This window comes from Magallana gigas, chromosome 10, assembly GCF_963853765.1.
Source record: "Magallana gigas chromosome 10, xbMagGiga1.1, whole genome shotgun sequence".
Taxonomy (NCBI): Eukaryota; Metazoa; Mollusca; class Bivalvia; order Ostreida; family Ostreidae; genus Magallana; species Magallana gigas.
The window spans coordinates 16,127,463-16,152,202 of record NC_088862.1 but is presented as its reverse complement, the minus strand read 5'-3'; the positions used below and the strand labels follow the sequence as shown (position 1 = coordinate 16,152,202).

The window sequence follows — 24,740 nt, the reverse complement described above, 5'->3', positions numbered from 1 at the left end:
GCATTTATTGATACTCTTGATATTTAATTTTTCATTTTAAAATATATGTGCTTGTCCCCACATAGACTTTAATGCAATCTTCATAATATTTTTAATACATAATGGGTATTCAAGCAGAGACATATCTCGTAAAATGCGCCAACGTAATGGGATCCATTTTAAAGCAAAAAAAACTAATAGTGACTACCAATGGAACAAATATCGTTGCTTAAGAAATCAGGTTATTGACATTGTTCGTACTGAAAAAAACAAGTATAAACAAAAGCTTATATCACAAATACTAGATAAATCAATTCCTCCTGGTAAATGGTGGCGAATAGTGAAATCATTATCAAAGTGTAACAATAAAAAAAAAGTACCACCTCCAATAAATTCTAATGGTAAAATACATATACACCCAGTAGATAAAGCATCAGAACTTAACAAACATTTTGCAAGCATATCACATATAGAAACAACTAATGAACCCAGGCTTCCACCTCAGGGCCCAGGGCCCCCTCACAGCATAGAAAGAATTAACATCACAGCCAAAGATGTTGTTGATCAATTATCAAATCTAAATATCACCAAACCTCCAGGCCCAGACGGTATCTCACCAAAGATTCTTAAAAATATCATACCTTCAATCAAACATCCAATCGCTAAATTATTTAACCTTACACTTCAACATCAAGAATTACCTTTTATATGGAAATTGTCACATATTACACCTGTATATAAGAACAAGGGCAACCCAGAGGACCCCTCAAACTATAGACCAATTGCACTCACATGCACCTTATGTAAAATACTGGAAAAAATTCTTTTAAAAACCCTGCACAATTATATGAAGGACCACAATCTTTTATTTAAAAACCAATCAGGATTTCAGCCCTCTGATTCCACTATTAATCAGCTTACTGAAATTTATAATATTATAATATCTAACCTTGATAAAGGTAAAGATATTATGTTCATATTTTGTGATATATCAAAAGGGAAGCTTTCGATAAGGTCTGGCATAAAGGTCTCATCTATAAATTACAAAAATATGGAATCAGAGGAGAAATCCTTGGATGGATAGAAAACTATATTACTGATAGAACACAAAAGGTTGTCATCGAGGGCTATTCCTCAGGAATTGAAACCACTAATGCAGGAGTACCCCAGGGGTCAGTGTTAGGACCCTTCCTCTTTCTTATTTACATTAATGATATTGTTGAAAATATATGCAACCAAATAAGACTCTTTGCAGATGACACATCACTTTTTGTAATAGTTGATGATAATGATAATAATTCAGCTAAATCATTAACAGCTGATCTTGAAAAAATCAAACAGTGGTCTAATCAATGGCTGGTGGATTTTAATCCAAGCAAAACAATAAATGTTAACTTTTCCAGAAAGAAAAAAACCCATCCCCAGGTCTCTTTTGGTAACACTATAAACAATATTATCCAAAAAAATAATCATTGTCATTTAGGACTTACTTTGCAATCAAATGGGGGATGGTCACATCATATATCAAATATCTACGAAAAAGCATGCCAAAGATTGAACATGCTACGCATACTCAAATATAAAATAAATAGGGAATCTTTGATTAAAATTTACTTTGCATTTATTCGCCCTGTGTTAGAGTATGGTGATGTAGTCTGGGACAATTGTACAGATGAACAAAGTAATTTATTGGAAAGTATACAGATGGAAGCTGCACGAATAATTACTGGTCTTAGACGAAACTCATCTAAACAATATCTATATCAGGAATTAGGCTGGGAAACACTTAAGAAACGTAGAAGTAACCATAAATTAATATTATTGTTCAAAATATTAAACAATTATACCCCTGAATACTTATCTAATACTGTTGGTGAATGTTTCCCCCCACATAATACCTACAATCTTCGAAACAATTTCATCTATCGCACACCTGTTGCAAGAACAACATCTTACTTCAATAGTTTTATACCATCTACAATTATATTATGGAACAATCTACCTCAAAATACAAAAAATATAACTACAGTTTCAGCATTTAAGAACAGCCTCAAAAATATTAATAGTAAAAAACTGTATATGCATAAATTATTTAACCATGGCAAAAGATTAGAAAATATTTGGCATTGTCAGTTGAGAAATAACAGTAGTAACTTAAATGCTGACCTTTATTCACACCACCTTATTGCTTCTCCACTATGTCAGAAGTGCTTTCTTGAAGTGGAAGACTCTAAACATTATTTCTTACACTGTCCATCATATGCCTCCCAATTAAAGAAAATCTCTATTTGATTATATGAACGACAATTCCATACCAATCACAATTAAGAATCTACTTTTTGGAAGTGATAAACTAACATTTCAAAATAACCTACTATTATTTGATAAAATTCATTTTTACATAAAAAGTACAAACAGATTTAAGTAAATGCATAGGTAAAAATGTACACATTGTATAAAAAATGTATCAAAATGGGTACCACTGACTTTCCTTACACTCCTTTCTTTTCATTTTTTATTGCTTATTTGTTCTCCCCCTCCCCCTCCCACCCCATCCCCCAAAACTTTCCATTTTTTTTCTACTCTGTTATTAATTTTTGTTTTGTTTTTATTACATGTTTTTTCTTTTCTTTCTGATTTTTTCCCTACATTACATATACTTTTTTTTTTTTCTATTTTTTTAATTTCATTTTCCTATCATGAGCTATTTGTTTTGTTTATTTTTTTGCACTGTACCTCCTTCCAATACTATTTACAATATTAATCTATTATACAAAATTCCATGGCAATATATATGTATATATTATATATATTATATATAATTATATAATTACTCATATTATACCTTGACTACAGGAGAGAACATAAATAGGCATTGTGCCTGCTGTTCAATCCAATTCAATGTATTTATATACTTGAATAAAATACTTATTAAATTAAATTAAATTAAATCTCTGATTCAAGGTTAGAAAAATTAGGTCCTATTAAATATGGATCGGATACCTTAAAAGTGCTTATTTTACCCCTGTCCATACTAGATCAAGAGATAAATATAAATGATATATTACAATATATATCGCTATCACAATCAGATGGGGGGGGGGGGGTGCGAATCAACCTGGTTTAAATTTTTCCTGGACTCCATGCCGGGAAAAAACCCATCAATCGGATCACCTCATCCATTCATCCATTTTCCACTCCTCCAAGCTATTTGAGAATCGTGTTTGTAAATAAATTGTTGAGTGATATTGATCATATTCATTAGCAACTAGACGCTGTAGATATCCTGGAACAGTTCTGGGGGTAGCAAACGAATACACCCAGGAGAAGAGTGTATTCTGTTGTTCAGTTTAATTGTCCAAAAGCGATAGTTTTCATGTCACTGGTACTGTTGGTAAGTTATTGATTCCTTAATTCTTCTTGTTTGTTATATTGATTATTTACATTCTCAATTAGTAAAATGACAATTATACTGCAGTACCTATATTAAACTGTTAAATTATATAATTTAATTTTAAAAGACTAGTACTCTATCATCAGTGATCATAATTTAAAATTCTAATATATTTGTGTAATGTCATGTCAACAAATATAAGATTTCCTCAAAGTAAATCTGTTCCAATGTCACATTATTTTACACATTTACCGAGTCGTGCAGGTTTGTAGAACTTTAATCACTGTTAATCATAAATTGATTTATGCAGATTGATTTGGACTATTGGGGGAAGCGACCCGGTGTTAAAAGCTTGCTCTGAACCACCCACATGCAATTTGTTTTACACCTTATGTTAAATATTACTAAAAACCCCTAGAAACAATAGCACATGCTATTGTTTATTATACATTTGGCGCACTGTGTGAAACATTTAGTGTCTTTACATGGTCTATGGGGCCAAATAAGTCAGGGGGTTCAGCTACTGGGCCATCAGATGATATGATAGCACCATGTCAATTTCAACAGACTGCCTGTTTAATTTGTCACAATGATTCCAGTTTTTGTAATGAAGAATATTATTGTGCAAGGTCTATAACTCATCATGTGCTTGAATTATTACATCTATACTGGCGTGCGACCAGTTCTCGCTGAGTACCATTTCTCACCAGTGCATTGTGACGTCATTTTTCGTCTATAATTTTATGTGTTGATAAAATGAGGTACGTCACAATGTACTGGCGAGAAATGGTACTCGGCGAGAACTGGTCGCACGCCAGTACTGAGTAGTGTATAAGTACCAGTTTTGGCTACAGTACTGTCACACTGATCAGTGAAGTCGGACTCCCTAAACAAAGAAAACTGAAGTGAATTTATGCAAGCAATTTGGACTCTGTTTTCAGTGATTTTACGATTAAAATATTATTGTGTATCAGTAAAATATCCATGAATAATATTAGATTTTTTGGAAGTTTGTGTCTTTAAATCAAAGATGGTCAAAATAATGTTCTTTTACAATAAATCTGTAATCTTTTAAGAAATTGATAACAAAATTAAGTCTTTATAATGCAGATGGGTTTAAGAGTATAATTAGTATAATTATAGATATTAATTGATGAAAACTACTTTTAAATTTTATAATGTATAACACTTTTAACAATTAGAGCTCTGTCTGTATAGGCGGAAACCATTTTAATGTACATGTATACCAACACACTTTTAAAGTATGATCATATCATTTATTAATAAAAGCTTGACCTGACATTAACTATCTAAATCAGAAAAACCCAGTAAAAAAGGAATCTATCACTTGACTTTAAGCTTTGTTATTTCCTGACTTCACTAGTTGAACTAGATTTACATAATTATACAGTTTATAGACTGCCATAGCGACTATCTGAATCAAGTGACTCTCTGCCTTATACGACCATATTAAGTCCTTCCCAACATAATTTTCAATATGAACACCCTTCATTGAGGGACGAGCAAGTAAGTTTGCATGCAGTGTATGAAAAAATAACAATAGAGTTAATCCTTACTCTAAAAAAATGACCAGTTGATCTTCCACTAATCCATTATTCATATCTGCCAGAGTAGCTTAAATCTCTAACTATGTTTTACTTGCATTGGTCAATATTTTGTTAAATTATTTGATATTCTTATCTCATGCCACCAATTTCCATGGCCAGATGGGAGTTGATTGTACTTATTGGCTTTATGGTTTGCGACGATGGGTGTCCCTTTTGGTGGCGGATATGATATATTAAGTCAACTAAACAATTTGTTTCAAAAGAGATATTTGTTTATATAGTTTGATGAGTTAAAAAATAGGATAAAAAAGAAAAAACTAGTTATGAACTGGAGGAAATCTATCTCGATTAATTTAAATGTTCTTAAATTTTATCGTTTTCTTTTAGGTTAATTAGGACTTATCATCACCATGGTAGTTGAAAGACGACTCTTTTTATTAGTGATTCTTCTCCTTTCAATTAATAATTACGCTAATGCTGGAAAAGATAAAGAGTACATCCAGGAAATATCAACTGGGAAAGGTGAGTTGATAAAATTTTTCCAGGGGGTGTCTGAAGGATAATTGTGTTTGTCGGGGAGGGGGGGGGGGAGAGGTCCTAGGCGTATTTGTGATACTTTTACTATGTAAATTTAATATTCATTTACCGGACCCAAACCCCTTCTAGATCAGCGCAAGAAACTGAACTAATAACTGACAGATGTTCCGAAGACATATACACATCCTTGCTATAATAACCTAATTTTTGTAATTAATAAAAAATGTCCTGTACTGCCATCTTGAATTTTTATGAAAACATCTTTGATTTGTTTACAAAGCTCACCTGAATAGACGGGTAAAGAATGATTATTACCTATCAAAAGTTACCAATGAGATTCGCAAGTCTGAAGAGTAAATTTAAATATAGAATTACCGGGTAAAAAATTCCCCTTTTTTAAATACATGTGTTTTTTATTTAGACAATTTGTGAAATAAGTATTGAAAAAAAAATAAATAAATTAACCTAAAACATCATATTGACCATCAGAACATGTTTATTTCATGCTAAAAATGGTAAAAAAATTTTTTTTTAGAAAAAATAGCACAAAACAGTAATATGTGACTTAAGAAAAGGGAGGTTAAACCAAGCTGACATGGAGAACTCTGTTTTGTATTATATTCCTTGTAATCTATCTTCTACGCTAATGACATTTGGTTTCTTTATTTCGATCAGTGCTTCAAGTGGATGTCTATTTCATGATTATGCAAAAACTTAACCATGTGATTGTATTTTAAAAAAACCTGAAGCACCTCTTTTTAATTTAATATGTACACACATACGGTGATAATGATCATTGATTATCCAATCAAAACTTTGTTTTACAGAGATTGTGGGAGATGGCAACTGTTTCTACAGGTGCTTGTCCGTTTATCTTCATGGACACCAAAATGAACACAGTACAATAAGGGAGAACATCATCTTGTATATGTCTGGTGGCGGCTGCGAGTCTGAGGCGGAAAATGAAGAAAGGTCGCGTCGTTACGGTCGATTGATGCATAACACGCGCCAAAGTTACGAGGATTACTTAAGGTATTTTATATTGTTATGCTTTCATGTTGAATACTGATATCTGATTGGTTAAGACGCAGTTAATAATATTTTCTATTACCCTCAGCGTTAGCAACGCACTTAGCAACGGGCAACATTAAAAAATGTTACATGCGCGAAAATTATGGTTCGCTGTAGAATTAACGTTATTCCTATATAAAAGCAGTAAAATTTTCTTAAAAATTAAGACATTCAGTATAACAAAATTAATAGTGCCTGTTTGGGAGGATAACAGTTGAAATTGACACCCCTCGAAAACCATTGTCAACCTCCGCTTCGCATCGGTTGACAATGGTTTTCTCGGGGTGTCAATTTCAACTGTTACCCTCCCAAACAGGCACTATTTATATAATATATCCAAATTAAATCAGATTATAAAATCATGCGGTTTTACAGATGATCGTGAACTTTGAGAAATTAAGATAAAGTTTTGGTGTTCACGATTTTATATTCGGTGAGATTCGTGATACAAACTCATATATATTCAAGGATAGTGGAATTTAGTATTTGCATTATAAACATGTTAAATAAGGAATCTATAATAACATTATTTTGTTAATACAATACAATATAATATCATTTGTTAAAGATTTGATTAAGGGCGTATGGGGATATCCCTGGGATTACATTACATGCACTGTGAGGCCTCAGGGCTAAGTGTGTATGGATACACCTCCCAATAAATCCCTGTACACCCTTGATTTGACCTGGAAAACAAATTTATTATTATTTTTTTTTAATAAATTCAAAGCCTAGTTGAATATTCTACTCTTTACAGATATTGTTTGTCCAGCCGTTTTTCTCCTAACGATATTTCTATAAAACTTAGATTTTTAACTATCTGTGTAAAATCGCGAGAAGCACACTATGTGGATTTTAAAATCGAACATGTGAATTGAATAAAACTAATTAAAGAATAATTAAGCTATTCATTCACAATTTTATTTTCTCATACTTTGTCACTGAATCACATATTTAAATACTCTAGCAATAAAAGGAATCTACAGTTATATTGTATTTACAATGCATATTTCCTTTCCAGGCTCCACAGGAATAGTGGAGAGTGGGCTGATGAACCAATCATTCAAGCAGCTGCCGACTTGTATGGTTTCAATATTTACGTCAGTTCATATGGAAACTCTGGAGTCAGTCAACTCGTAAGGGCAACCTCTGAACAACTGCAACATGATAGCAGCAGACTGCTCCACTTAAGATTGGAGAATTCTCACTACACCTGCATCGAACATGGTAGCCACTTCTGTATTTGGTTTATTTTGCTTCTTATGAGCATATTTCTCTTGTCTATATATGAACGTAACTGCAGATTCCTTATTAAATGCAAGGAATTAATATCCCTGTAAAATCTTGCGGAGCAACCCTTGCAGATTTTAAAATCTCGTATTTATTTTTCAGAAAGATTTGAACTATATGAAATAATGACAAAAAAATTGATGCTTGCGATTTTATATTCTTGGGATTTGATACACACAGAGGAATTGCAGAATTAAGTACATGTACTAAACAGTGTAAAATGAGGAATTTACAGTGTAGACTTTTATTTCCTAACTATTTTTCTTTCAAATTAACAGATTGTCAAACAGACTCTGTGCCTTCAGGTGACTTTGTTGAGATGCCAGTCGTTATAGACTTTGGAAAACAATATGGAGCTGAGCCATGTAAGTAGACATCTTTTTAAGGCCAAAACAAATTAATGTTTGGGTTCTTGGGTACCAGACCGCATGCTGCCACATTGGTTTATATTATTGCCTGATTGAAAATGAAATTAAAACTGTAAACCAACTTTTATTCGAGAGTGAGATAATTTTGCAAGGTTTGCAAGAGCCTTGTTGTCAAGAATATTTCTCGCCGTGTACTAGTCCTTGTCGTATGGTTGTAAAAAACAACACAGGTCTGGATGTGGCTTATTCGTGAAAATTAGTCTTTGTGAAATAGTTTATCTCTAGGAAATTGCGAAATAATTTTTTCGTAAATAAAAGTTGGTTTACAGTAACTTAGTAATAAGTTAAGATACAAAAATTATTTATTCCCCTTTGAAAATATATACATGTACTAAATAAAAACAAAATACCAGAGCTCCTCTAAAACTTTGGGCCTAAGAATTAAATTATAACTTTCTTTTAGCCTTAAATCCCAGCTATGGTATATATTCAAGTTAATTTTAACTTGCATGGTTGACCTCTTTAGCCATCTTTTTTTGTCAGCCTTGAAATTGTAATATTTTCTCTCAGAACTACATGTACTTGGTCTAGACTATCTTAATGTAAAAGGTGGGAGGATGATACATAGAATACATAGCCCCTATAATTATGCCTTTCTTCGAAGAAGGGAGGGCATATTGCTTTGCTGCTGTCCGTCTCTCTGTCTGTCTGCTGGTCGGTCGGTCCACCAACAGTTTTCGTTCATTTTCTTAAATTGGCAGAGGATAAACATATTGAAATGAAATTTGGTATACCTCTTTATCATGATAATATCTAGGTCAAGTTTGATAATGGATACGATCAAGTAATTTTCGACACAGTTATGGCCCTTGGACTTAGAAAAATTCCGCTTATATGAAGTTTTCCACTCATTTTCTTCGAAGGGAAAGAACATATTGAAATGAAATTGTTATACAGATTAATTATGATAATATCTAGGTCAAGGTTGATATTGGGTACGATTGTGCAATTTTCTACAGAGTTATGCCCCTTGGACGTAGAAAAATTCCAATTATTTGCAGATTGCGTTCATTTTTCTCTGTGGATGTTTCCAAGGGAGGGGGGCATAAGTGTTTCACAAACATCTCTTGTTCCTATTGGATTAATTGTTTGTAAAAAAAAATTGTTCTTACTTTTTACTCCTTGATATCATGCAGAAAATCTGATGTTGATCATATTACATTTGTAGATGAAGATAGCCTTGATGTTTTGGACTACAGCAAGACTGTTGGTCTTCCAAAGACTGTTGGAGATGATGAATCAAGCAATGCAGGGATTGACCCATTCAACAGTAAGTGAACATTTACAAATCAATGGTGAATAATGCTGTTGATTGGTTTAAATTTATGAGAGCCAATTTTGATATATTAATTGTCAGCATTTTAAAGTATCAATAAGGGTTTCAATTTGCTTCTTTGTACAATGAATTTGAATAAAGGCTTTTGTTTCATTATTCTTTGGGGATGTTAAGTCGAGGAGAGGTGGTACTCACAAATATCCATGATTTTACAGTATGCACTATGCAGGAATACATTTAATATGAAACAAAGATTTAATGTACTTTTCACTTTAAAGACTTCTGTTCTTTCAAAACATTTAAGATACAAACTTTCTGCATAGCCAAAACGATGGAGAGAGACTACCAAACTTTTACCCCAGGGCTTTAAAAAGTGATGTAATGCATGTTAATAATTTTATATCTATTCTGGGTGTGATGAATATACCTTCTAGATCTTCTCTTCAACAAATGTTTTGAATTGTGAAAACAAGCACAGAGAAAGGATTAATTTTCTTGCAAAAAACATGCTTGCAAGCAAATTAAGGTCAAGATATAGTAAATGATTTCAGAGTGTCTTTTTATCGTGCTATATTTAACCATTATGATGTCATAATTGATTAGTAAAATCTTTTTCTCGAACTCTACGCCTTTAAAGGAATTCTGTAAAAAATGGAACTATTTCTTGACATTCTACATTAAATCAGTGCAAAAAGTAATCCTGATACCTACATTACCGGTAAATCTGACATCATTTTAAAAAAAGAGGTCAAGAGCTTGTTTCAGGTTGTTTTATTTAGAGACTTTTAACATTTCAGATATATTTCATTTGTCAAAAACGGATAAAACCCCAAATTTTGTTACTTATTTCCCTCATATTACATATAAATTGACTTAATAACATGATTTTTCATTGTGTTTACCAAAGATTTAAGCCCCAGTACACCCGATTACCTTGTAAATAAAGCTATTGTTATGAAGCATCATCCAGGGTTGTCTCTAAGGCCCAGGGGCGGGGAATTCCCCCACCTCAAGTGACGTAATTACTTGGCTATTTTTGCATTTCAAACACAAACTTGCTAGAAGCTAGACCTCCAGACCCCCTTATACTTTTTATTTCTTATAATTTATCATATATATATAGCCTTATATGGTTATTATAAAATTGACTTCCCAACATCAAATGATAAAAGGTTATCAAATCATATTAGTAAATTCTCTATTAACACAAAAACATGCACAATGAAAACTAATGTCAACCTCTGTAAGACAACTATTTTCTACTGTTTTTTTTGCAGTGGAAGATCTGGAAAGCAAGCTTCCTGTGACATATCCAAGGAAGAAGGAACACCAAATTGACTGTAAGTTTGGGACTTAGATAGCTCATACATTTGAATTAGAGATTGTAAACCAGTTTTTATTAGCGACAATTTTATTTTTTTGGTCTACTGGAGTTAAACTCGTTCACCGCAACTTTGATTTTCACCAGCAAGATGTAATTTATCTGGAAAAAAGAATACTAGAGACATTTTTAAGGGCTCATTCATTGCAAGAAATATTAGCGATGACAAGGTTCTCGCAAACTTTATTAAAAATTCTCATGCTTGAATAAAAATGGGTTTACAGTATTGCAATTATACCTACCATAAGAATGATATCCAATTTCAAATTGTAATGATCAGAAATAGTATTTATTTGAAGTGTAAAATATATTTCATTACATGTAAACAATTTTCAAAAGCTTTCTCTATTGATTCACGGAGGTTTAAATTCAATATACAAGCATTGAAGAGGAAATATGGCATGAACACTGTCAATTTTTTGAAGAGGTACTTTAATAATTAGAGGACAATAAAAATAACTCAGTGGAAGTGAATACTTTGTAGATGAAGACGAGGTAGATTATTTGGACAGCAGCAGGAGTAATATTCTTCCAGAGACTGTTGGAATTGAGAAATCGAGGGAAAAGAATGACGAAAGTGTTGATGGTAGTAAACCAGCTCATGTTCTGATGAACTGATATTTCTTTGTAATGTTAAAAGAAGGAATAATGCCTTTATAAGGCTTCTTTTTGTATGTATATATATATATATATATATATATATAATTATATATATATTTTTTTGCATTTTGGATAGGTTTTAAAGATCTAGCGAAGAAAAAGACAATCAGTACTGTCACAGAAGTTCAGGAGAGAGAGCTTGAGAATCAAAAAGGTAAAAAAAAAACAACAACAACAAAACACTTGATACTGTAAATGGGGAAATATTTGCCTCCGTTTATTGTAAACAGAAGCCCTTTTTATTTTCTACCTTTTCAATCTCCTTGAATTTAATACTGGGCATATAACAATATTTCAGATTATCCCCCTTTAAACACAACTGTGTCTGGGTGATTTCAAGATGGGGCGAAACTCTTTGCAAGTGTAGAGGGTGGAAAATTAATATGAGGCAAAAATAACCGTGTAAACAGTTATTTAATTAAATAAAAACAAAAATCTTGGGAATGTTAGTATTCATCTTTGACAAGTACCGTAGGTGTGTTTTCTGATGCCAAAGTTTGGTGTTCCTCTCTTGACTTTTTTCAGTTTCCTTACGTATCATAAATAAATTACAAAACCAATATATATTAAGAGAATGGGTTTTTGCAATGATAATGCAACAAAATGGTCTTATAGTGTAAATGTATACTATGTTTACATGTAAAAATCTTCTCCTTTACTTTTAGAGGCAACACTATATAGAAACTGACTGCATATTTAGAAAGACTACATGTATAACACCCTCTATTAAGATTGTAATTATGTCCCCAATGTAGGTAAAATGTCATATAGTGTTAAATATACAAGCATACTCGGTATAATGTTTTTATCTTTTTCTTTACCTCTACTGAAACTAACTGTACCCGGAGGTAAATTTAAACTGCCTGCATATACAAGTAGACAATAAAGCCTTCTTCCAAAATTGTAATTTTCATGATCCCTGTATACAGTTTTCATAAAATTCAATGACACTTAATGTAAAATCCACCTGTGTCTAATATTTCTTGCAGATGAAGATCTTGAAAACCAGTTTTGTTGGATTGATACAGAAGAGGAGGAACCTGATGATTGTGAGCTTAACAATCCCTTAAAGCAATATGGGCTGCAATTTTCATGCAGAATTCTTTTTTTTTTCTCTTTTTTTACAAAAAATGTTATTTTCTACTAAATTGGCAGAAACATCATGGTTTTTAAAGTTCTGTTAGCCACATTTTTATTGGAAAAGCCGTAAAGAAGCCTCAATTGAAGCAAAATTGAATTATTGTCGTCCTTTAAAAAAATTGATCTGCTATATATTCCTTAGAAGAGAGATCTTTTTTTTTGACAAAATTAATGATTCTTTCAAACTTTATTTATCATAAGAGTTTTAGTTACATGCAGACGTACCATACTAGTAGGTTTTTGCAGCAACATGAAATTCTAAAAAATACAGCTCATATTGCTGAAGCATAGAATAAGGAATTTACAGAATTGCGTGCCAGTTGAGTTTATATTTTTATTAGCAAACATATTAAAATGTGTTCTTTCAGATATCAATGATGTACTCTGTGAAGATGTCAGAAACATAACTATAGCTGAAGAGAAGACGGTCACCCCAAAACAAAAGGTGAAATTGTTTGAGAATTTTTTTTTTTCAAAACATTAATAATCCTAATGAGGATATTAACTGATAATGACTGTTTTAACTATCATCGTTGACAGTTGGTATATTTGATTTTTTACATGATACAGTTGAACTTCGATATCTCGAATACAATGGATATGTAGAAGTGATTTATAAGTCCCAACCACTTATTTTTTAAGTATTTTACCCTCAATATCTCGAATATATGGATATCTCGAAGTTTTGAAACAGTTCCATCTAGTTCGAGATAACAAAGTTGGACTGTATTTGGTAATACCCCTTGTCCACAATAGCTGTAATCTATTTAATATTTGTGGACATCAATTTTCATTGGTTTAGTTTCAATGATAGGAAAGTAAGGGGTCAATGATCTTATCAAGAATATGTTGTTAGATATATCGCACTTTATCAATAATTTAATTTTGTGGACAATCATGAATGAAATCCATTAGAATTGGTATGCATGTATTCAACACTTGATAGATTTATATTAGAGATTTGTTGTTATCAGTTTATTGATACGTACGTATTCAACGAAGAGATGGATTAATATTTGAAATTCTATATAACCTCAGTTTTTTGTTGTTGTCAGTTTACTAGATGCAGAAATATGGAGCATTTGAAAGAGTTATGCAAAACTGGACAGGTTAACCGTGGAACGGAATGCAGAGTGCGGAGAACGAAATACGGTCACGAATACCATCACTACTTCATGATTTGGGAAGTCTGTCAAGGGGGCCTGGACATTGTACAGTTGACTTTGACTTGGCCATTGAGGATTTGTTGTGAAATGCTCAGGGTGGGTTTCGCGACCGGAAACAATTCTTTGTTGGACTTTCAGCAAGGTGTGTTCATTGCGTGTGCAGATTTTCCTTTCAACGAATCACAGATTGCGGCAATGCAGCACAGGCTTGAAGAAGTGATATCTTGGACGCATATTAATTACAGTTTGATATCGCAAAACAAGTTTTACTGTCAGTCCCTAATATCATATATCAAAACAGGGGAGAAAAATTTCTCTGAAGTGGATACTTTTGTTAAGCGATATCCTTTTCAGGGACCTATTATAATTTTATCTGTTAGTTTTATAGCTCTTTTGATTAATATTCTTGCACGTTGTATGTATTTTTGGAACAAAGTTAAATCTCGAGACTTTAAAATAACTGATATGTTTACAATCTTTAAATATTGTAGCATGATGGGTAATATTGATTTTGAATTTATGATTTGGTTTCTAAGAGCAGCAATTGCATATATATTAAATATTTTTCATAATTATAAAAATAATAATAGTAAAAATAAAAACAATAATAATGATAACAAAAAGGACAAAACTGATTAAAACTACGCTATATTTTTAATGATAAACACCTTGAAAATTTTTTTTAACTTACACAGTCATGTATTAAATAGGTTTTAATAAGGATATGATAATGATATGTATGAAGAAAAATTGTTTTATGCATCTTTATAAATGTACTTATTATATTAACTTATTTATATTTAAAAAAATATTTGATCTGTATATTATATGTATTTTATACTACATTTTAAATTTCTAATTGATATATTTTCTGAAGAAATCTATTTTGTTATTAAAAAAAACATGTTCATATTTTATTAAATATATATTGTTTATGTAATAAAACACCCGGTTAATTCAATTAAAATTTTTAGTCACGGTAGTAAATTTGTTATCTCTCCCGAGCTGATAACTCAAGATTAACAGGGCTAAATGGTTGTAATCATTTTCAGACTGTATTGACCTCCTTTAGAAGAAGAGTTCTATATCAAAATATAGGAAAATTCCCAAATTCAAATAGTGAAATATTTGGTTTTTGTTTTAACGAAATGATTGTTTATTGCTAAACAAATCATATCGTAAAATTTTAGGTAGTTCTGATGGTTTTAACCATACAGCCTCCTTAATCCCTTTGCACTTGGAGATTTATTATTACTCACCATTATTTTGTGTGTTTGTTAGACAGTGTACATAGTCTTGTGGCCAAGATTGAAAGAAAATATTAGCATATGTGTCAAACCCAAATGTTTATTTCCAAAGATATTGGTGGATTATTTCTGAGCAACAATAACCATAACTCTGATTAAATGAGCATAATAATATCTTGACAATTCAGTAGAGAAGATCTAACACAAATGATGACGCACTTAAGGAGATTTAAAGATTGCGACAAAATAAATGTTTAAAAAGGGCATCTTCCTTTTAATTGCAGGAAATGTCAATGTCTTATCTGCACCTTTATGTAATTACTTTAATAAAAAGTTCATATTTACAAAGAACGAAGTTGTTTTCATAGGTAGGGGCCTTTAAATTTTCTTTAATCTCCATAGGATAATGAGGACGCCCACATTTTTACAGACTTTATACATAATCAGCGCATGTTTGTCTATTGCTCTCCTTTTAATGATAGTTTCATATTGTACATTTAAGCTTATGTTGAAGGTGATCAATAGACAAACATGCGCTCAAAAGACAAAAATTGAGAGGGGATTAAACGTTACAATAGAAACCGAAAAAGGACCCAAAACACGGCGTTAAGTGCAGCCATCCTTTAAAGTAAAATAAATCTGCCGATTTTTATCCACAGATTACCAAACCCCCTTTTGTTGTTTTAGATTTTTCTTGATCTTTTACCCCCACCCCTTGATTTGAACTTGAATCTACTCTACCAGAGGATGCTTTCACACAAATTTCTTGCCTAATAGTTTTTGAGAAGAAGCTTTTTAAAATATTTTTTCTGTACACTCCTATGTAAAACTTGATCTCCCCATTGTGGCTTTAACCTACCCCGAGGGACTATGATATGAACAAACTTGAATCTACATGTACAATAATCGAAGATGCTTCTACACAGATTTGAGCTTTTCTTGCCTTTATAGTTTTTAAGAAGAGGATTTTCAAAGATATATTCCTATGTGAAACTTGATCCCCAATTATGTCCCCACCCTACCTCTTGAGACCATAATATGAACAAACTAGAATCCACAATACTCGAGGATACATCTTCACAAATTGAGCTTTTTTTGCCCAACAGTTTTTGAGAAGTTTTTTTTTTAAAGATTTTCTCTCTGATTTGTCTTATTTTAGATTTGATCTCCTCATTGTGGCCCTATCCTACCCCTGAGGAATAAAATTTAAACAAATTTGAACCTACACTACCTGAGGATGCTTCTACATGCACATTTGAGTATTTCTTGCCAAAGAGTTTTTGAGAAGATTTTTTTCTATATATTCCTTTGTGAAACTGGATACCTCCTCCCCAATTGTGGTCCCGCCCTACCCCCCTGGGACCATACTTTAAACAAACTTGAATCTACACTACATTGTACACTGTACATATATTCCAATGTAAAAATTGATCCCTCATTATGGCCCACCCTCTTCCGGGGACCATGACTTGAACAAACTTAAATTAACAATACTTGGGGGATGCTTTCACACAAGTTTCAACTTTTCAGGTGTAATAGTTTCTGAGATGAAGGTTTTCAAAAGATTTTCTCTATATATCCTATGTAAAACTTTATACCCCCATTGTGGCCCCACCCTACCTCCGGGGACCATGATTTGAACAATCTTGAATCTACAATACCTGGGGATGCGTCCATACAAGTTTCAGCTTTTCTGTCTGAGAGGACTCTTGACTGTTCTGCCTTTGTGATATAGTCTCGAGGAATCTTTTTTCTCCTCTAGAAAACTTGTAAGTATAGTCTCATCTTGATTTTTGTCTGTGTTGCAAAGATGTTGTCAAAATTTATTCTAGAGTTTTCCCCCTTGGACAAGAAAGAGAAAAATGGAAAGGCAATTTAAAATACTATTACTAGTATATTGTTTGTCATTGTTTTGTATATCAAATAAAGTGTATAATAAGTGTATAAATAAAGTGTATATGTGTAAGATAAAACGGTCAAAATTCTTCAATTCAATTCAAACATTTACAAACTGACCTTCATAAGCTATTGGGACGCGTTATTAAATAGATTGCATTCTTATGCACTTAAACGGTATTTTTTGTAATTAGGAAAATTGCGTAAAAGGTATGAAAAAACGTACATGCTCCGTTAAGCATATCCTATCATAATAATTAAGCTGCATATTTTTTATGGTGCATTAAACAAAACAAAATCCACATATATATATATATATATATATATATATATATATATATATATATATATATATATATATATATATATAAATCATACTACACGATAGATATTATATTATATATGATACGTTACGATATCATATTGTATCATGATACAATATTGTATCATAAGATACAATATAATACTGTACGTATGATGTAATATCATAAGGATAGAAATCATATGATATCTATCAACATTTTCAAGCAAGATTCATCATGGTAGTTACCAGGTTTTCTTAGCATCCTCGATGATGTTGATCTGTAGCTAGTCTTATGCTTCAAATCTACATGTCATGAAATTTAATCAGGACACCATATTCGTTCAGCATTCTACTTCAAAAACCTTGCGTCTGTCCCAGCATCCAGATAATCAAGATTATGTTTTGTATCCGAAGCCACCTTTATATTACACTTCAATAGTTATATCAACTGTGGAAGTCTAATTGGGTATGAACCGAATTTTCTTCATTATCTAATAAGGTACAAGACCCTAACAAAACTTAAGCTGTTCTAAAATCTTAAAACTGCTTAAACAACTGGATAATTAAGATTTCTATACGTATTTGAAGCAAGCTTTGTGATTCATTTATGTAGTTAAATTAAAAACTAAGCAAGATAAAATAAGTAGGAACCATTATTTATCTCGATACGTGACCTGCTCAAAAAACCTCGTATAGCAACTAAGACCTATGACTTGGATCAAGCATCAAGTCCTGTCAAGTGCAGCATTATCACAAAATGCATATTCCATTCATGTTTGTGGACGATAGAACCAATTATAACTTCCAGCATTCGAAACCCAAGGCTCAGATTTAGCATGTTTAAGCCTATCAGGTATATATATATATATATATATATATATATATATATATATATATATATATATATATATATATATATATATATATTATTTAATATCCTGGAGGTAGTATCGAAGTCTGTAAAATGATCCAGATTTTACGCACTCTGTATGAACGACACACATTTTTTATGAACGCACACAGTAGGGCAACCCTATATGTACAGGAAAAAATTGGGTATTTTTTTAATTGTAGTTCTTTTAATTGTAGTTCATTCCGAAAAAATTGAATGAAGTTACTTTAATATGATTTATTTTACATACATTTTAACAAAGAATAAATTATTTATTTAGAATTCCGTGCAACGTGAATGCCTCGATCGGAAAGCAACTGGCTGTAAGTTTCTTGACCCATAAATATACCCTACTAGTAGTCAACGATCCTGAGCGGTATAATTATGCCAGTGCCAAGGTGGCATTTTTGCACCCGTCTAAGTTACATGTTTCGAAAAATTGAATCGTATTTCACATAGAAAGTATTTTTATTTCATACTTTATATATAACCTGGAATAAAAAGTGATAAGAAAGAAAGAAAAAAAAAGAGATCAAGCAAATCGTCCGAAAAAACTTCTTATAGTTTGGGGACAATTGGTAGAAAACAAGCTTTCCAGTTCAATTTGATTTTTATAATCACTCATAACCACATCGCTGATATTGGAGGTACATGTTAAAAATAAAAACACACACAAATACAAAAACATTTAAAACATGCAAGGTTTACAATGTCATGTAAACCAGAAAAAAATGTGAAAATACAGTAGATTGTAGGAAGAACATAGATCTTGATATTATTCTTGATAAATTTTGAAAATGTTGTTAGTTTTTGTACATTACCGGTGTTAGTAATATTTATCAGTTTTTGATTCATAGATACATTTAATGTGTAATTGAGAGTAATTGAAAAGTAATTTGAAAATACATGTATTTTATGAAAAATAATTAACAAAATAGTTACAAATTACATATAATTCAAAATTTTGTTTTATTACACATTTTTTAATTACATAAAAAATAAATGAAATTACGCCCAATTAACACTACTACATGCAATTATCATTACTAAAGATAAATTCTTTATTTACTTTAAACCAGGTCACTGAAAACTGAGCTTCATGTTTAACATAGTTATATAAAAATAAACATAGATATTAGATAATGCTTATAGTTTTTCTGCACCATACTTATTCACCATATCATTAGACTTTATAATACTTTGATTTTAAATGTATCTCTTGGAAAATGTTTTTTAGATGTTAAATTTTAATTCGTATGAAATTAAAATCTTTTAATTTTGTATATGTGTTTCATTCAAGTTTTAAAAATCACAGAATTTAATAGTTTTGAATTCTCTTAAAACTGTAAAATAACATATGTGATCTGTAGATCTCCGAGGTGAAAAGTGCAAATTCTTTTTTAAACTAAATATTGATTTAAAAATCCATATCCCTGGTACACATCGGAGGTATTAAAATTAGATTTCGACACATTCATTAGTTTTTCTATTTTAATAATGAAAAAAAATTAGTTTAATTATAAAAAGCTAAGAAAAAAAATGAATTGTAAAAAGGTCATTTCAACTTGACACAATGTTTACAGAAATAGCGAAAAACCATGTCGCCAAATGCATGATAATAACGTTTTGAATTGTACTCCAAGCAAAAAAGCTTTCTTTTCTTAGACTGACGGTTGGTGCTTATTTTAGCGACGATTTGATAGTTAATGATACTAGAACACAAAACAATTGACAAATTTTCTCTGAGAAAAGCAGTCCCATATCGGAATGTCTCAAATTATTAACTGTAATTTATGAGTCCAAAATTCTGTCAAGTGATTCGACACAACCTGTATATCGTGTGTTATTGACAAGTTTATTATAAACATCATGGCTTAAAAAATAAAAACAAATCCAAAATAACTTTCCTTTCTGAGTTTAAAAAAGGTTTATGACCAAGAAATTTTTAACTGCAAGTTGTCAAGCTAAGGATGTAATCATACGGGACACGTAGCACACTTTTCCATGAAATATATAACTCATTTTTATGTTGTACATGTATTATGAAAGTTCTGAACAGATCGTGAATACAAGTGCTTAATTTATCCGATGTTCTCGCAAAGGTTTATGAATTGCATTACTTTATGTGTATAATTCTAATACATGGGACGTAATTTAATTACGAGCAAGTACAAAATAAAATAAGCTAAATCATATAAAAAAAATTGATGCACAATCTTTTGTGAATTATTTATATACATGTACATGACTTTTTTATATGTATATACTGCGGGTATTCTCATAGTTTCCTTAGATACAAAGAGCGAAACAATTTGTTTTGTAAAATATTTCTCTCATCTTTTCACAGTTCAAGGTAGGTTTCGCCTATATTGGCGTATTATACTCTGCCGAGCTAAAATCATAACAAATATGAGCTTTAAGGGTCAATGCATTTACAGACAAAGAGAAAATGGGAGTTTAACAAGAGGATAAAAATTCAAAATCTATGACGATGTAAGGGAATACTTTGTCAGGTCAGGTATAAAGATTTCTATGGAAGCACTCAAATGTAAAAAATGCGAACGGTTTGAAGAGAAACCAGAATGGCGTATGTCTATTTACAAATCGTGTTTAGCTTTAAAAATTATAGCCCCATTTTAATAACAAGGATCGTAATGCATAACGCACGCCGTGTATGGAAGGTGATCGTTGCGTTGTATAAAAGTTGGTAGATTGTGTATACTTATCTAAAACTCTGTTAATTTCTTCTTTTTCATGTTTTTCTTTTTATTGAGCCTGAGGATATTTTATCCTTTTAGAGACTTTCCTTTCGGTAAAATGTTGAGTGGTATTTCTTTAAAAGCTCCTTGTCGTTTGTTCTAATGTAATAAAAATAACTTATTAAAATAACATTTGTAGAAGTTTTGCTATTGTATTGTATGGATATTCTAGTATATTATTAATATATTCAATAATTAATTAAATAGACAAGAATTGTGTTTACACACGAACAAAAGTCGCCTGATCATTCTATCTAGGCTACAATTAATCAATCGATATAAATGAAATCGTTACAAAAATATAATAGCTTTGATCGCATTATACCGGTATTTGGGAAACTCAATGATGAGTATCTGAAGAAGACGTAAATGCGTTTTTTATGATACCAGTGTTCTACAAGAGTATTGGAAAAAAATAGTTCTTGAGTGCTGCCTTCATTGTAATAAGTTGGTAAGTACTTATACTATTGTGCATTTTGAAGTATTTCACAGTCAATACGAATAGTGATTAGTCCATTATTTATGCTCTATAATTAACAAAAGTGAAGAAAAAGGTTTCATCTTTTAGTTAATTATCAGCAAAACATGCTAGAATCTACAGAATTATTAGGAATTCAAAATCTGTTACAAAACCAATGGCACCTTCTTTTGTACATACATTTCGTTACAAAATAACTCTTGTTCCAAGTGATGCGGATAGTGTCCTTTGTAACCCAATACTTTGTCTTTAATCAGGCGGGATCAAGTCATCCAGAACTGTCTGCCCTTTTGATCTTGAATTAAATGGAGAGAGTGTGTGTGATACCTCAGGATGATAAAAGTAAGTCGGTCCTAAAACACACCAAGGCTGTGCAGACAAATTAAATACAGTGCGTTAGGGGGGTATGATAATTTGTCTTCATCGCCTTGGTGGGCTTTAGGACCGAGGACATCCGAAAATAAACATTCAATGTTTATATTTAAATTCATATAGATGTTAATTTGTATGTAGTATTTGTGTATCGTCACTTCAAAGCCGTTATATACGATATTAGTCAGGGATATGAAATATACATGGAGCAGCCATATTAACATATTATTTAGTTCGCCTTCGCAACTAAAAATACAGTGCTAGAAACTTTGTAGAGAAAAATATTTTTTTTTATTAACCAGTAGATATAATTCAATGATTAATTTTCATAAGTACATATTAAATTGGTTATGTAGGTTTAATTGTTTCATGTAATCTTACAATAATAAATACACTTACAACGCGTGATGATTTCTATATTTGTGCTCATGGCGCATGAATAGGTGTATTTACAGGAAATTGAACGTCGCAGATTTCCAATGAAAACATAAGGGGAAATATACACTGAATGTTATTCATACTTTTTCTCAACAAATGTTTGTAAAGAGGACACCAATGAACCCCGGCTGGCCTTTCATATTTTTTTCAGATTTTTAAATCTTCAAAATAAGTCTGTAGCTGCGCAGTTCGACAGCTGTTCAAAGCGATTAATGCACACTTTTCAAACAAAATTACATGTAGGAGTTCATATTTATTGCTTTCATATCTTTTGGCAACATTTTTGGTCAGTTCCGGGCAGGAACAAGCCAGTTTAAGAAATGTTTGCATTCTTATCCTCAAATGTACAAGATGGCCGCACACCCACTTAACATAAATGCATGGTCACCTTCCTGAGTTTATTTCTTTTTTTTTCGAACCATGGTTCAAACCAAGGCAAGAGAAGTGTCTCTTTTAATAAAAATAAAGACGTCAACAAAAAAAGTCTGCAATCAACTTAAAATTAAATCTCACAAAAGATATAGAACTATCTGAAAAGCACAAAATCATTAATGAATGGAATGAAATGTTTTTACATTGACCATTAATCACCATTAATCTCATTTGTTGTTATTGTATGAATACCATGAAACAATTGCTCTAAATTTCTCCTTCATTTTCTCTTTAAACAGGCAACTTGAATACGGAATGAAGTGTTAAGACTTGGATATTTCTTGCTTTTTGTTGAAGCAAAACTAATACTGGGATAGTATTTTTTAACAATTAATTTCACAATTGTAGAAAGTAAGACAAATTTCCCTGTGCTAACTCCACCTGTACAGAATATATGCAGTGGTTCATTTGTTAGTATTTTATCTTATACAGTTTTTTTTTTAAATGTAATCAATGTTTCTCCTCTGGTCAATGGTTACAGATTTGATACTAATTTCCCTTTTCTGGAGAATCGAACTTGTTGACAACTTTTGCCACTGTAAATCTTCATTCATTTACACTGATTTTTCCAAACAAATATTGGGTCAGTAATATTAGCTTGGTTGTTGAAACATTAAGGCACGCAAACTCAGGGTGCAAGTTAACATCATTATGCTGATTTGTTGGGAGTTGATTTTAATCAACTCTCCTATGCAGTTACTCTGGCAAACCGAAAGCGAAATAGTGTTCGGACCTAAGCACAAATCATCACCGCTGACAAAACTTAGTTCTTGAAAATAATCGATAAATTTGATGTAATGTGTGATGAAGCATTGTTTTCAAGGAAACCTATTTATAGATACCTTGAAAATAGTCAGATTTTAAATGGTACGAACAATTTAGAAATCTTTGTAGCTGTATGTATTCCTACGCAAGAGTTCAATATAGTCTTCTTCAACCAGACACTCGGCTGTCTCCGTAAATCTCCGACCAGCAGAGAGTCTCTCTTTTGATTGTCGGAGATTATCGGAGACAGCCGAGGCTCTGGTTAAACAAGACTGGAGTTCAATATTGCTTGGATCCATACAATAAAAAATCATTCAATAAAATCAACTACCGTCAGTACATCAGTACTTTGATAATTACATGTTTTTAAATTACATTCAATTTATTCATAGGCTGTGAATTTTTTTTAAAAAAGTTTATGTAACATAACTCTCCTAAATACATTTTCAATGTTAGTGTCCTGGTAACTCAAAGTTATGCTTACAGAGTCAAATTTTTCAAAGAACAATTATTTATTAAGTCTTATACACACTTATCATTGTATGGATGAAGTAATTTTAACAATGGCATTGCGGTTTTATTGTTTTGTTTGAAATTTCAGATGTTTGTACAATATACAGTGTTGCAAATGATAAAATTATATGTTCTTTTCAGCAGGTCTTGCCCTGTAATAATTCAAATGGTTGCTATCAAAAATTCCAAATTTATCAGTGCAATTTGTTTGGAGGTTTCATTTAATCTTACAATAATAAATACATTAACAACGCGTAATGATTTATATATTTGTGCTCTTTTTTCTTTTCTCTGGTTTTTAATACTTTGTTTCTTTTCTCTGGCAAGAATGTATGTATGTTATATTCTATTTTATTTATTTGGTATTGCAAGTACCCACTAACACACTATTTGGTCTTTCACAGCCTAAATATGTTACATTTTAAATATCCTTTTTCTCAAAAATATTTTTTGATTGTGAATGTATGTTTACAGGAAAACGTATAGCCAACCCTTTTGAGGCGTTTGACTTCCAAGTAAGATTACAGGAGATAAAAATAATTGCACCAAAGAAATCAGAGGTTTTTCAACAACCCACAACCCCTTCAGACATTCAGGATCTATACTCGGGTCTAAATTGTTTGCATCATATGCATTTTAGGCACATCTTATCTTACCTGATACTTTTCATGCATCCAATCTCTCATTTATAGTAACATTTGAACCTACATTTATACATTCTGTTCATGTAACACACTAAGATCTTCACAAAAAT

The 24,740-nt window shown here is 31.5% G+C and overlaps 1 protein-coding gene across 4 annotated transcripts in view; it reads left to right on the top strand.

The window, feature by feature from the left end:
- The first annotated feature begins 3,135 nt into the window (after positions 1 to 3,135).
- Positions 3,136 to 24,740, top strand: part of LOC109619902 (uncharacterized) — a 70,155-nt gene continuing 48,550 nt past the window's right edge. The window contains exons 1-12 of one of the 4 annotated variants that reach the window (XM_066073039.1): positions 3,136 to 3,373; positions 5,329 to 5,463; positions 6,306 to 6,510; positions 7,571 to 7,776; positions 8,118 to 8,204; positions 9,436 to 9,537; positions 10,821 to 10,883; positions 11,409 to 11,510; positions 11,661 to 11,738; positions 12,574 to 12,633; positions 13,093 to 13,169; positions 13,780 to 14,601. In XM_066073039.1, coding sequence (XP_065929111.1) covers positions 5,352 to 5,463; positions 6,306 to 6,510; positions 7,571 to 7,776; positions 8,118 to 8,204; positions 9,436 to 9,537; positions 10,821 to 10,883; positions 11,409 to 11,510; positions 11,661 to 11,738; positions 12,574 to 12,633; positions 13,093 to 13,169; positions 13,780 to 14,529 — 1,842 coding nt within the window. In that variant the 5' untranslated portion in view covers positions 3,136 to 3,373; positions 5,329 to 5,351 and the 3' untranslated portion in view covers positions 14,530 to 14,601. Of the gene's footprint in view, positions 3,374 to 4,551; positions 4,901 to 5,328; positions 5,464 to 6,305; positions 6,511 to 7,570; positions 7,777 to 8,117; positions 8,205 to 9,435; positions 9,538 to 10,820; positions 10,884 to 11,408; positions 11,511 to 11,660; positions 11,739 to 12,573; positions 12,634 to 13,092; positions 13,170 to 13,779; positions 14,602 to 24,740 lie in introns of those variants that run through there. The other 3 variants (XM_066073038.1, XM_066073040.1, XM_066073041.1) reach the window with 3 other exon arrangements.